Here is a 13,327-nt window from a genome sequence, read left to right as displayed (position 1 = left end):
CAGTTCAGTGAAGTCTACAACCAAATTTTCACCAAGGATAACACCCATTTCTTGAATACCCAGGGGCCAAGTGGGCCCTTGTCTTGGGTTGTTTTGAGTATATTGTTTACATATAGCTTAGGTGATGGCAGTGAGCTGTGGCACTTAGAGATGATGGCTTAGAAATGTCTGTAGTGCTGTTTTTCTCATATGAGACCCTTGATGAAATTGTTTTACAAACCTGGGGCCCAACACTTTGGGGGTGGCCAGCCTCTCATCAGCGAACTTTTTTTGTTCCCCCCTTTACATAATCTCCAGCTTCTTGGGCAAATCAAGCTCTTTCATTTGAAGAGTAGCTCATAGTCTGAGGGAGAGGAGGATGAAGGGCATGGCCAGGGCCCCTCTTTTAGGTTAGGTTAGCCTGCTTTGTTTTTCTGTCTTTTTGGTTTCCCCTGGCTTCTAATGTTCTAGTCCATTGGTGCCCTCTGTAGTGTATAACAGCCATTTTTTTCTGGGGCCCATATTGTATCTAGCAGCTATAAAATTATTTTCTTTGTGCTTTATTATTTTTTCTCTAGCAGTAGAGAGTCTTCTTTTCTTATATAGGACTCCATGTACATGTAATGTTGCAGAGGCATATTTGGAATCAGTCTAGCTATTAGCTTTTTGTCGTTAGTAAGAGAGCCTTTGTCAAAGCTATTAGCTCTGCTTTTTGGGCTGAGGTTCTGGTGGGGAGAGGCTGGGACTCTACCATAGAGTCCAATGTCACCACTGTATATCTTGCCTGTTGGATCCCTTTCAGCACAGAATTATTTTTATCTGTGAAATATGCAACATCTGGGTCTCTGAGAGGGTGATGTGTGAGATCTCCTCAGCTTGTGACTGTTTCATCCACAACTTTCATATAGTCATGAAGGGGGGCTCCTGATTGGACTGGGAGCAAGCTATTTTTACATAGAAACCCTTGATATCAGGTCATTTTTGGGTTTGATAATCAATATTGTCCTCTCTGGTCCATCAAGGTTATGATTGAGTGTGGTACTCAAATGGTCAGTTGTCCCAAAATCAGCTTGTCAGCTTCCTGCATTAGCAGGGCAGTGGCAGCAAGTGTCCTGCATCATGGAGGCCATCCTAGGGCCATAGAGTATAGCTGTTTTGACAAGTATGACACTGGGCAATGTCATGATCCTAAGACTTGAGTTAAGACTCCTATGGACAATAGGACACAAATGTGTAAATACTGAATAGTTTCTCTGGTGTAAGAAACTGAAAGTGTAAATAAGGATCAAAATGTATAATTGATAATGTGAAATAGGAAGAAAAGGTCCAAAGGGGAAGGGGAAGTGGGAGGGGTAGAGGAAAGGAAAGAAAGGAAGAGAAAAAAATATGAGAAAAGGAAAAAATGGAAACAAAGTCTTTGTAAATAGGGAAGGGTGGAGGGTTGAAGGGAGGGCAGGGGAATGGGGGAAAAATAAGAACCAAGATATATCATGTAAAGGTACAAATTCCCAATGATGTGTGTCATCATATTGTGTACCTAAAATGTACCAATAAACTTAATGAAGAAAAAAAAAAGACTCCTATGGCCATTCCCTCCAACTCATGGACATATAGGAAGAAAAGCTTGGTTATGTCTGGCAATCCTAAGGCTGGGGCCTGGGTCAAAGCTTCTTTGATTTGTTAAAATGTTTTCTCCTGGTCAGCTTCCCAGAGGAGGGGCTCCCTTTTGCCCTACTTTATAGCTTTATATAGGGCCTTAGCCATAAGTAAGAAATTTGGGATCTAGATATGGCAGAATCTTGTTGGCCCCAGAAACTCTCTGGTTGGGGTTGGGAGGGCACAGGCAGCCTATTTTTGTTCTGTGCCTAGTTGGTGTTCCCCCTGAGTCACTATGAAACCTAAATATTTGACCTCTTGTTGGCAAATTTGCGCCTTTTTCTTGGATACCTTATTATATTCTACCTTCCAAGGCAAATGAAGGAGGTGCTTGGTTCCCTAATAACAGTCTCCTTGAGTTGGGGCTGCTGTAAGGAGGTCATCTACATACTGCAGCAGGGTGCAGTCATCCTGGCATGAAAAGCTTTCAGTTTGGTAACTAGTGCCTCTCCAAAGATTGTAGGAGAGTTTTTCAACCCCTGGAGAAGCCTCGTCGAGGTTAATTGTTCTTTTGTGCCTGTGACAGGATCCTCCCATTGAAATGCAAAGATGGGCTGGCTGACTGGGGCAACATGCAAACAGAAAAAGCCATCCTTTAAATCTAAGCAGGTAAATGAGGCAGCAATTACTGGACTAAGTCCCATTAGTATGTATTGATTTGACACCTATGGGTGAATAGTCTCAGTGGGCTGATTTACAGTGTGCAAGTCCTGTACTTGTCTGTATTTATTTGTCCCTGGCTTATGTACAGGTAGGAGTGGAATGTTCCAGGATGACTGGCATCTAGCCAAGATTCCATGATCTTAAGAGCCGTTGTAAATGTCTTTGAATACCCTGAATGGCTTCCCTACAGAGCGGGTATGGCAGAACTGGAATTGTCCCTGGTTTTAGTTTCACAGTCACCAGTGTTTGAGGTATAGCTAGAACCAGGTGGATTATCTTTAGCCCATACCCTGAGAATCTTATGTGCCATCTGTATAGTTGATTTGTTCCTGGTTGTGGTGGCTTATCTAAATAAAGTTTACATTCCTCTGCCTGTGGGACAGTAAGGGTTAACACCGTGGGTTTTGATTGAGCCAGGCTCAAAGTCATATCCCCTTTTGGCCTAAAGGTAATTTGAGCATGCAGCTTTTGGAGCAAGTCTCTCTCTCTAACAAGGGAACTCTGGGCAGTTTGGAAGATACAGGAACTCATGTTGGACTTTTGACCACCCCCTGTAACTTATCTTTTAGGATGGCAAAATGGCCTCTTCTCTGGAAACCCCGTGGCTCCTACAATAGTCACATTTCTCTTGGATAATGGCCCAATGGGTTGTGTCACCCCTGAATGTTTGGCTCCATTATCTACCCTAAAATCCATCAGTTGGTCTCCCATTTTTATTGTGATCATGGGCTCCTGGGGGCCTAGGGAGATAGAGCCTGGTCTTGCCTATTCCCTGTAACCTTTAGTTTTTTGCCAGTCTAATGAGGCCAACATCTGTTTTTTCTTTCCGGGGGCAATAACTTTTTGTAGGCAGCCTCCTAGTTTTGGAATTTTTATCATCTCTCGCATCGTTTTCTGGACATTGTTTTTTCTAGTATCCATACTTTTTGCATCATGCATTTTGATCCCAATCTAGCTTTGGTCAACTGGTAGATTTTTGACTCTGTCTGGCTCCTGTTTTCCCCATGTTTGTACCCCGCCCCTTAGTAATCTCTCTTTTCACATGAGTGCTCTTGTCAACATATCTATTTGGTTTTTTTTTGAGCTTCTGGTTGGCCTCCCACTTTGCTTCCCTGTTGTGGTTAATGTGTATTTTTGTGGCCACCTCTAAGTCTTTGTTGTCCCCTCTGTGTCTCTTGAGGCTACTGGAAGAGCCTATATATATATATATATATATATATATATATATATATATATATATATGTATGTATATATTTCCTTTTGGAAATATGTATGTATATATTTCCTTTTGCTCAACTTGTGCCACAAGTGTCTTACAATAAGCTTTGAACAGGGCTTTAGCCCAGCAGGTCAGGTCTGTAGTATATTCAGCCATAAATCGATGTAAAAAAATTGGTCTGGGTGCCCTAGTCATCCTCTGTCTCTGGTCACCACCAGTTGTACACACCCAGTTGTCTTCCTGTCTCTGGACCCTTTGGCTGGCCACCACCATCAAAGGAGAGGCAACCGATTTCACAAAGAGTTCTCAACCTCTGTTGGGTCAACTTTACTCTGTAGCCCCCTATATAGTTTGGCCAGTGGGAGCCATTTTAAGCAGATTCCTTTGTTCTGCTAGCATTCTTGAAATATCCCACTTTTCTGAAAGTCCTTGAAATATTCTGAAATATCCTTGAAAATATCCTACTTTTCTGATAAAAGCTGGATATTTCCCAGCTCTTTTTGTACTTCCTGCCCTGTGAGCAAGAATCCATTGCCTTACAAGGATTCCTCTTTTTTCTCAGTGGAGAATTACAGCAAGGCCTAAATCTGGGTACTAGAGATGCATATGAAAATTAGTAACAGATAAAAGGGTTCATATTTGTTTGTGGATTGGGAGAATCTACTTATTTGAGGTTTAGGGGTTCCTACTAATTTTGTTCCATTTTGACATACCATGTATCTGTCCCTAAGGTTTCTTCTATGTAAGGTTATATCTTTTACCAGCACTTTCCAGTGGACTGACCATATGCACTTTATTGTGGGAAGAAAGATGATTCTCTTTGGGTCAGGGAAGAGTTTATTTAGCTTATGACAGGTTGATAGAAGGATTCACGTGAGGTCTTGGGTATTGGATGATGGCACCAGTGTGTAATCTATCTTCCAGTGCTCTTTTGTACCACTGAATCCAGGCTTCTTAGTCTTCTCGTCATGTGCATTTCAATAATTTCATTCAAAGAATTGCCAGAAATTTCATCTTTCAGCAGGGTATGAGCTCTATTCTTACTTCACTTGCCTGAGTCATTCTTCAGGTCAAACTTCCTCTTGTTTGTTTAGGGTCTGCAAGGTGAATGGCCAGACAGGTTTGGGAGATCCCCAAGACTGATTCCCTAGATCATTAACGAGGTCCGGGTTCTGCTTTCTCTTGTACTTATAGTTAACAGAGATGGCCAGATCACATTTAAGTAGTTTGTCCCAAATACTGGAAGCTTGAACCTTTTCCAGAACAGTTACTCTTTGCACTATGTGGAAAACTCGAGTATAGATTAGTTTCCTGGATGAAGATGCACACACAGCAGCACTGATACCTGTATTATTCACACAAACCTGGCTGCAGTGGTGACTGGCATAAATTGTGTACAAACTTCATGTGGAGAACTTGTTTGTGAGCTTTATAAACTGATGGAATTAGGTTGTGCAGCAAACTCTTAAGTACATGGTTATATGTTGGTATTAATCATGAGAATCGTTGATAATTTTCTCCTGGATCTGATACAGTGTGTATCTGCAGCAGTGTGAAATCAACTATCTAAGTGCTTCAAGCAAATATAAGTAAAGTGAATGTATTAGTTTTTTATTGATGTATAGCACCATGCCACAAACACACTGGCTTATTATATCACAGCTTAGTGGTTTAGAAGTCTGAGCATGGAGTAGCTGTTTTTTTGCCCACATCTTTTTGGGCTGAAATCAGGGTGTTATCCTGGGTTGTGGTTATCACCTGTAACTCATGACCTTTTTACAGGTCACTGGTTGTGAGCAGAAATAATTTTCTTCTTTAGCAGTCCCCATTTTCCTGCTAGTTGTGAGGCAGAGACCAATGTCTGCCATGTAGTGCCCTGTAGATGATTCATACCATGAGTTTTTGCCTTATTCCAGGTTGTCCACAGCACACCTCTGACCTTCTCTTCTGCTACGGGTTGGAGAAAATGCTCGAATTTTAAACAACTCACCAAGTTATACCAGGCCCACGCCAGTAATATATAACATAGCAAAATCATAAGGTATCTCACGGTAATCCCATTCTGAAGGGTGGGAGTTATTCAAAGGCAAGGAATATTGGGTGTCATTTTAGAATTCTGGGTATCATAATGAACTTGCCATTAATGTGCTGGCTGTTTTTTTTTTGTTTGTTTTGGTACTGGGGATTGAACTTGGGTCCTTGCGCTTGCAAGGCAGGCAGCGGAACCACCGAGCTAAATCCCCGGCCTGAGCTTGCCATTAAATCTTGTTGATAACACTATGATGATAGCTTTTGAATAATGTCTCAGAGTTTCAGTTCTTTTAGTAAGAAAGGACAGAGATTATTTATTTGAATGAATCTTCCTGAATCTGCTTTATTAATTAAAAAAGCTTACAGAACTTTATTGTGGGCCAGGTACTGAGCAAGCAGGGCACTGTGGGAAAATGGTGTAGTCATGTAGGCAGTGCTCCTTGCTGCATAGAAGCACTAAGAAGGTAGGGAGTCTCATGTGTTCTGGAGGGTGCGTTTTAAATTAACATATGAACTAGGAGGTGACTAGCAGGATATATATTTGTAAGTGTAGCAAGTAAAATCACTACTATAGGCCTGTTTTCTTAAGTTTATTGTTTCTGAGAAGTTTGATTTATATTATTTTTATTTGTAATTTGTCACTTGCTACTAGATGGCAAAAATGATAAATGTGAAATGCTTAGGAATATTCAGTTGGAAATACTTTAGGCTTTGAAATTTAAATATTTTCTCTCTAAAACCTTAGCTCAGATATATCCTCATTTGACTTAATTAGAATTTAACCTGTACTTAGTAGTAGAGACACTGTCTTGGGACAGAGTTGATGCTTAATATTTAATTGTAGAATTGTCTTTTGCTTCCAAAAATAAAGAGCTTAATTTAATTATATATACCTTTTTATGTTAATGTTTTAAAAATAACATAAACTGATATATAATTCAAATAATACAGGAATGTAAAAATATTACTAATCTTAACCATTATCTGTGTAACAGTTCTACATGTGTGGAGGTACTGAAGTTAAGTGTGGTATATTTCCTTCAGTACTTTGCACTGTGCTTCTACACACATGCATGCACATATGCACAGATATTGCTGTCTATATCTGTACCTGTATTTATGTCTGTCTCACGTGTGTGTGTGTGTACGTTTATTGCCCATATGGAATCAACCTATACATATCATTCCAAAAATTACTTTTTTTTCTATAACAATATGAGCTTTTCTTAAATATCCTCTACTTTTCCTTACCTGATAGCATACAAGGATGTGGAAACTTTTCATGTGAAGAAAAATATCCTAAAAAGCAATTTCATTTAGAGTTATTTTTTCTTTAGATAGAAAATAAAGTTACCTGGTATGCTAGCTTTCTGTACTGTTGACAAAATACCTGTTCAGAAACTTCAGAGTGGGAAAGGTTTATTTAAGTTCACAGTTTCCAAGGTTTTAGTCCATGGTCATTTGGCGTTGTTGCTTTGGGCCTTGTTGCTTTTGGGCAAGGCATCATGGTGGGGAGCACATGATAGAGCAAAGCTGCCTCCCTCATGGTAGTTGAGAAGCACAGAGAGAAAGAGGTAGGGCTTAGGGCTCCAGTAGGCCTTCCAGGGCACGCTCCCAGTGACCTCTTTTCCATTAGTCTTCATCTCCTAAGGGTTCCATTATCCCCAATGTGCCATGAGCTTGCAACCAGACCTTTAGCACATGATCCTTTAGGAGATATTTAAAATTCATACCGTAACACCTAGCTTTACAGACAAGCTAGAGACCATTTTCTCAGTGTAGACACCAAAGTCTCCAGAGGATAGAGTGAAAAGATTAGAGCATGAAGTGGAAAACAGAGCAAAGCTCAAAAACTAAAGTAGAATGAAAATAGAGTAGGCTTAGAAAGAAGAGAATGAAGATATTGGGAATGAAGTAGAGGTTTAGTGGAGTAATGTAAACACTTTATAATGAATATTCTTGGTGTTTTTCATTGATATTGTTCCTTTTTACCTATTAGCTTTGGAATTAAAAAGGAAAAAAAATCCAGAATTGTCCTCAGTTCTTTAGCTCTGTACCAATTTAGAGATGGGGTCAGATTTTAAACGTATTCCAACATAAAACTTTTAACCAACATGATGCCTTTTTTCCTCTAGCCTGTGTTAACTGCTTCTGTGATGACCCATCAGTTTAAGTGGTCATCTGACTGTTTTTTATCTTTTCTGAAATTAAGTCAAATTGTATACCTTCTTAATGATTTGGAAATATCCACTTACAATCAGGTGATAAAAGATACGAAGTTCAAGAATAATTGGGAACTAGTGGCCTACACTGTAAGGTTCTTATTTTAAGGAGAGCTTTTAAAATGTAAGTTGTAATTGTGTAGAAGCAGAATGATTATGAGGACTTTCATGCTGTAATTGAAGCTGGTCTAGCTTTTTCGAATATGGGCTTTTCGGGTATTTCCTAAAATTAAAATTGGCACACTTTCTAAAATAAGAAATCAACATGTTTAGTGATGTGAAAGTTTCAGTGGAGAGTTCTGAATTTAATTTTTTCCCCCCAGATATGTGTCACAAAGATGTCTACACGGAACTGCCAGGGAATGGACTCAGTGATCAAGCACCTGGACACAATTCCTGAGGATAAAAAAGTCAGAGTCCAGAGGACACAGAGCACTTTTGATCCGTTTGAGAAACCAAGTAATCAAGTAAAGAGGGTGCATTCTGAGAACAATGCTTGTATTAACTTTAAGACCTCCTCAGCTGGCAAAGAGTCCCCTAAAGTTAGGCGGCACTCTAGCCCTAGCTCGGTAAGTGCAGTCTTCCCATTTATCACTGAGTAAACCGAAGGAATATCCTGCTAATTGTAGCATCACACTGTGCTGAAGGATGGCAGTTCATCAGTGAATTTTTATGCATTTTCTCCAAGCATGGTTTAATGTTTTAGAAGAGAGGACTCTTTACCCATTAGTACCCAGCAAGCAAATGAATGAAATGATTCAACTTATTTTTGGAAAAACCCCTTTTTAAAGTAGTTTGTAGTCAGAGGAATTTGTAATTAAAAATCCTTAGCTTTCAGACTCTTGGAGAGGTTCTTGAATTTTACTTTCTTTGTGTGAAGTGACAATAGTTTTGAAAACAGCAAATTCACAAAGAATTTCATTTCAGAAGAAATGTCAAAATTTGTTCACGTTATGTTCCAGTTTGTTTTCATTAGAAATATTTTATAACTTAAGAGCTAGACATTGAAGTTGATCTTCAAAGAGAAATTTTATTCATCATTATGAAATTTACTGAACTCCAAATCAAGGCAATTATTGTCTTTTGACCGAGGGGGTTGTTTTAGTTTAGGCTGCTGTAGCAGAATATCATAGACTAGGTGATTTAAACAACAGAAATCTATTTCTCATAATTCTCTGCCTGGGAAGTCCAGATCAGTGCTCTAGCAAAAGCATGGTAAGTGCTAAGGACATTCTTTCAGGTTTGCAAATGGTCATCTTCTCTGTGTTTCTTCACTGTGCATCTGTGTTGGGGGGGAAGTGGTGGTGGCAATGAATCACCTCTCATATCTCTTAGTATCTTAGTATAAGAGCACTAACTTTGTTAATGAGGGCTCCAGCTTTCCGACCTTACTGCCCAAAGACCCCATTCCCAAATACTGTTTCATTGGGGAACACAAACATTCAGTTGATAAAAGAAGTGTGAAATTCCAAGGTGATTGTTAGTCTTTGCGTGTAATATTTTGACTGGAACTCATTTGTAAGACTAGTCTGCACTTAACATTGTAAAAAAATCCAGTGATCTTTTGAAATTAAGTAATTTTCAGATTTAACCTATACTTTATGAATGTTTTGACATATACATGTAGTGTTTAAAAGATAAGAGAGTGCTCATAGCATTTTGTTTCTGTTATCTTGCTAAGAAACACATGGCTTTTCATAAATTTTAAGTGGTATATTTTTATGGGGGCAAAACCAGAGTATAAAATGTCACCTTTTAGGAGAATATTGACAATTCAGCTTAAACTATACGAGGTTGCACAGTTCTTGCATTACTTTTTTTTTTGGAACCAGGGATCAAGCTCGGGACCCACGCACTTGCGAGGCAGGTGGTGGAACCACTGAGCTAAATCCCCAGCCCTGCATAGCATTTTTTATTAAGAAAGATGAAATAAGTATTAATGTAACATTTGTGAGAATTGATAATCTGGTTTTCCCCATACTGTTCTCCATAATCATCATCTGTGATTATAATGTAGGATCCATCTATATCACAGATATCACTAATTTCTGGGGGAATTTGAGATTTAATGTCATGTAGAAGAAAGAAAAGAGTTATTGAGAATGATTGAGTCCATGTGATACAAAAGGTCATACATATTTATTGGGTAGTTATCTTAATATTATTATGTATCAACCTATACATGTTATATAGAAATTGGGATACCACATATTGCAATAAGGCATTTTATACTAAAAAATTATTCACTGTGTATCTAAATTCAAATTTAAGTGATTATTATGGATTTTATCTGGGAGTCTAGTTATATAATTTACTAACATTATTCTGGTGGTCAGAGTGTCCTGCTTTGGCCATTGGGGCCTCTTTTAGGTTGTTTGTGGTGTCCTTTTGAGATATCTTCATCGTTTTATTTTGAGTAGTACTTCCTTCCTTTCTGCTCCAATGAGATGTTTTCAGTTTATATTTTTTTCTCCCTCTGACCCGGAACCACCCATCTGTCTAAATAGTGCCCCCTTCCCTTGAAGAACGTTATTTAGAAACCAACAGTTAGATGCTGGGTGTGCTTACTGGTAGTGGGGGCCATGGAGCTTTAAAAGCCAGTACCTAGATAATAACATAAATGATAACAGTGAGATTTTGATATTCATTTTTGACTTAAAGAGCAGTTAATTAAAACCCTTATATGAAAGGTGGGTCTCGTCTCTCTAATGGGCTCTGCATCTCTCGCTCTTTAAAGTTAAATTTTATGTTTATTCAAGTAATACTTGAGGATAGCTGCAAAGATAAGACAGTAGATGATTCTGGGAAGATGGCAGTGACATAGGTTTTGAAACTCTTCATATAATTAGAACGACTAGTGTAGTGAAACCAAAACCAGTGGATGGTGTCTTCAACAGAGACAAATGACCAGCCATGAACCTTAGAATTGGAGTTAGGGTACAAACCATCAATGGTTTTAAAGTCTGTGTAGAGTCAGACAGTGTGATGAAGGAAACTCAGGGAGGGTAAGGGGACTGGTGTCCCCTCTTAGAACCAGGAACACCCAAATTGTCATCAAGTGCCTACCAGTGGCTTGTTGGGCCATTGTCAGGACGGCAACAGCAGCCAGGGGGGACATTGGTGACTCTTATGAATGGGAAAGTACTGGGAGACCTGTGGTGCTCTAATGGTATTGAGGTAGTTTCTTGTTTTTCTCTTGGGACTTCTCCAAAATGACAAATGGAAGCACTTTCTTGCCCTGATAGATTTTGGAGTAAATTCTGTGCAAGGAAGTCTCCATAAGTCCAAAGGAAAGAGAAGATCAAAGAAGCAGTGTTTCAGGAAAAGTGACTTTAGATATCACTAATGGTTTACAGGATAAAAAGAAACACATTAGGAGATGATTTTCTGTTACATGTCTGTTTCCAAGTGTATTTATCCTTTTGGGCTTAAAATTATATATAGTATTTACAATCATTTGACGATGTAAGTACTGTTCATAGGAAGAGACATATACTATGATTAAATTTCTATTCTTTCCTAGTTGTAATTGCCTCTTTTCATTTGTTCATCAACTATACCAATTAATAGAATTAGTATTATTTTAATCACACATCGAGGCCTGGCGGTATTTAACACAGCAGTGAAAATCCTTTGAAACAAATCAGAATCATGTACTTTTATCATTTTTTCCTGAGACTCCCTTTGCAGTCCTCTGTGGCCCTAGTCCGATCTAGATTGATTAACCTGCAAGCCTCAGTCCTGAGGTTTCTGAGTCACCATCTTCCTGAGAGTTTTTTTGTTGTTGTTTTGTATAGTTTTGTTCTCTGGATTTCTTGCCATTCTTGTTCTTGGTTTATTTCAGTGGCTCATGCAAGCACGATGAGAATAAATGATGTAGTTTTTTTTTTTTTTTTGCATATGTCACAGTGAGTGTCATACTAATCTTGCTGGGTATATGATTCTAGTTGATAAGATGATTTTTTTCTTAGATTTTTGAAGGCCTTGTTTTTGTTTTTTTCTTCTAGGTGTTCTGTTATTGAAAGTCATGAGACTATTCTGACTCCCAATTTGTTCTGTATTACCTGGTTTTTGTCTTTGTGGAACCTTTTAGGACTTTAAAAAAATTTCTGGCAGGAACATTTTTCTTGAAATTCAGTGAGTCTTTTCTAATTTGAAATTTCTTTTCAGTTTCAGCAAAATATTCTTTAATCAATTATTTAACTTCCTTTTTAAAATCTCTTTCTTATCTGCTTTTTTCCTGTCCTGGGGTTGAACCCAGAGCCTTGTGCATACTAGGGAAACACTATCATTGAGCTACTCAATCTCTGTCTTCCTCTTTTAAAAAACATTTTTATTAGATGAAATGTTGGTGCTTCTGGGTTGATCTTCTAATTTACTTATCTTTTCTCTATTTAAATTTTTTTTTCCTGCTTTCTGGGAACTTTTTGACTTAAATTTTTAACCCTTCAGTTGAATTTTAATATTCTAATATTTATTTCCATGAACTGTCTCTATTCTTTGATTGTTCTTGTAGAAATAAACATTTTGTTCTTTTGCAATAAATAATATATCACCTCATATATTTCCAAGGATACTACACATAGATTAGGAAAACTTTGGATTTTTTCCCTCTGTGCGTAGGTGGCTTGTCAGCTGGTGCGCTTCAGCATAGGGAATTTTAGTGGAGGGCTAATCATATGATAGGAGTACCCTCAAATGTTAGTATCTCTTGATTTTTTTCCTCCTTTAGATGGTGGTTCTCCCTAATGGAGTTACCATCCTGTTTTTAGGACATAAAAACGAAGCTGTTATTATTCTGAGATGACCAGTGTGATTCTGAAGGCTTTCTACTTTTCTACGCAGACTTTCTTTGGACTTGTTTTCCTTCCAGGTACCTTTTTTCTCATACCCAGTGTGCTTGGTGTCTCATTTCTGAGTCTCTCTGATGGAGCCTTTTCAGAATATAAACCTTGCTGGGACCAGAGAAGGGCAGGCACCCGTCTGGGAGAGTCTAGGGAAAAGGACCTCTTTCTTCAACTTATCCCAGCTAACCATTTAGTTTTTAGCCCCCTTTGGGCCTCAGTCTCCAATTCTTTTTTGTCTTCTCTGCTGGGGATCAAACCTAGGGCCTCCTGCGTGCTTGGCAAGTGCTCTACCACTGAGCTGCACTCCAGTCTTCCAGTTCTTGACTGCTTCTGGGATTCTGAAGTATGAATTGACTTCTGGTTGGCTTATGACTTTGGTCTTGTGGGTATCAAGCTTTCTTTACCTATCCTAGCTAGAGGCTTCTCATCAATCTTCCTCCTTCTCAAAATTTTGTTTCTCTTCTCTTACTCTATTTGGTCTTATAGGTTACAAAGTTACTGTCATTTCAGTATGGATTATTGGGGAGGAGATACAAATATGTGTTCATGCCAGTGAGTTTAATTGGAAATTTTCTGTTTCTTTTTTGTATTTTTATCACATTTATACTGAAGTTTGAAATTTTTTGAATTTTTGCATGAAATCCATATATTTTACTTAGAAAAATTCAGTGGAAAAGAATGTGAATAGAACACATTTAATTGTGTTCCAT

The 13,327-nt window shown here is 38.5% G+C and overlaps 1 protein-coding gene across 6 annotated transcripts in view; it reads left to right on the top strand.

Moving 5' to 3' along the window:
* The window catches only part of Cdk14 (cyclin dependent kinase 14), a 617,491-nt gene that overhangs the window by 146,008 nt on the left and 458,156 nt on the right, over positions 1-13,327 (top strand). For 5 of the 6 annotated variants that reach the window (XM_021242623.2, XM_087204728.1, XM_013078752.3 and 2 more), the window contains one exon: positions 8,094-8,339. The exons of the other annotated variant lie outside the window; for it this stretch is intronic. In XM_021242623.2, coding sequence (XP_021098282.1) covers positions 8,094-8,339 — 246 coding nt within the window. The remainder of the gene's footprint in view (positions 1-8,093; positions 8,340-13,327) is intronic. 6 annotated transcript variants of the gene reach the window in all.

This window comes from Heterocephalus glaber, unplaced genomic scaffold, assembly GCF_053883595.1.
Source record: "Heterocephalus glaber isolate CG9 unplaced genomic scaffold, H.glaber_assembly_v1.0 deba00000546, whole genome shotgun sequence".
NCBI classification, from domain to species: Eukaryota; Metazoa; Chordata; class Mammalia; order Rodentia; family Bathyergidae; genus Heterocephalus; species Heterocephalus glaber.
The sequence above is the reverse complement of the archived record's forward strand: the minus strand, read 5'-3'. Positions and strand labels throughout refer to the sequence as shown.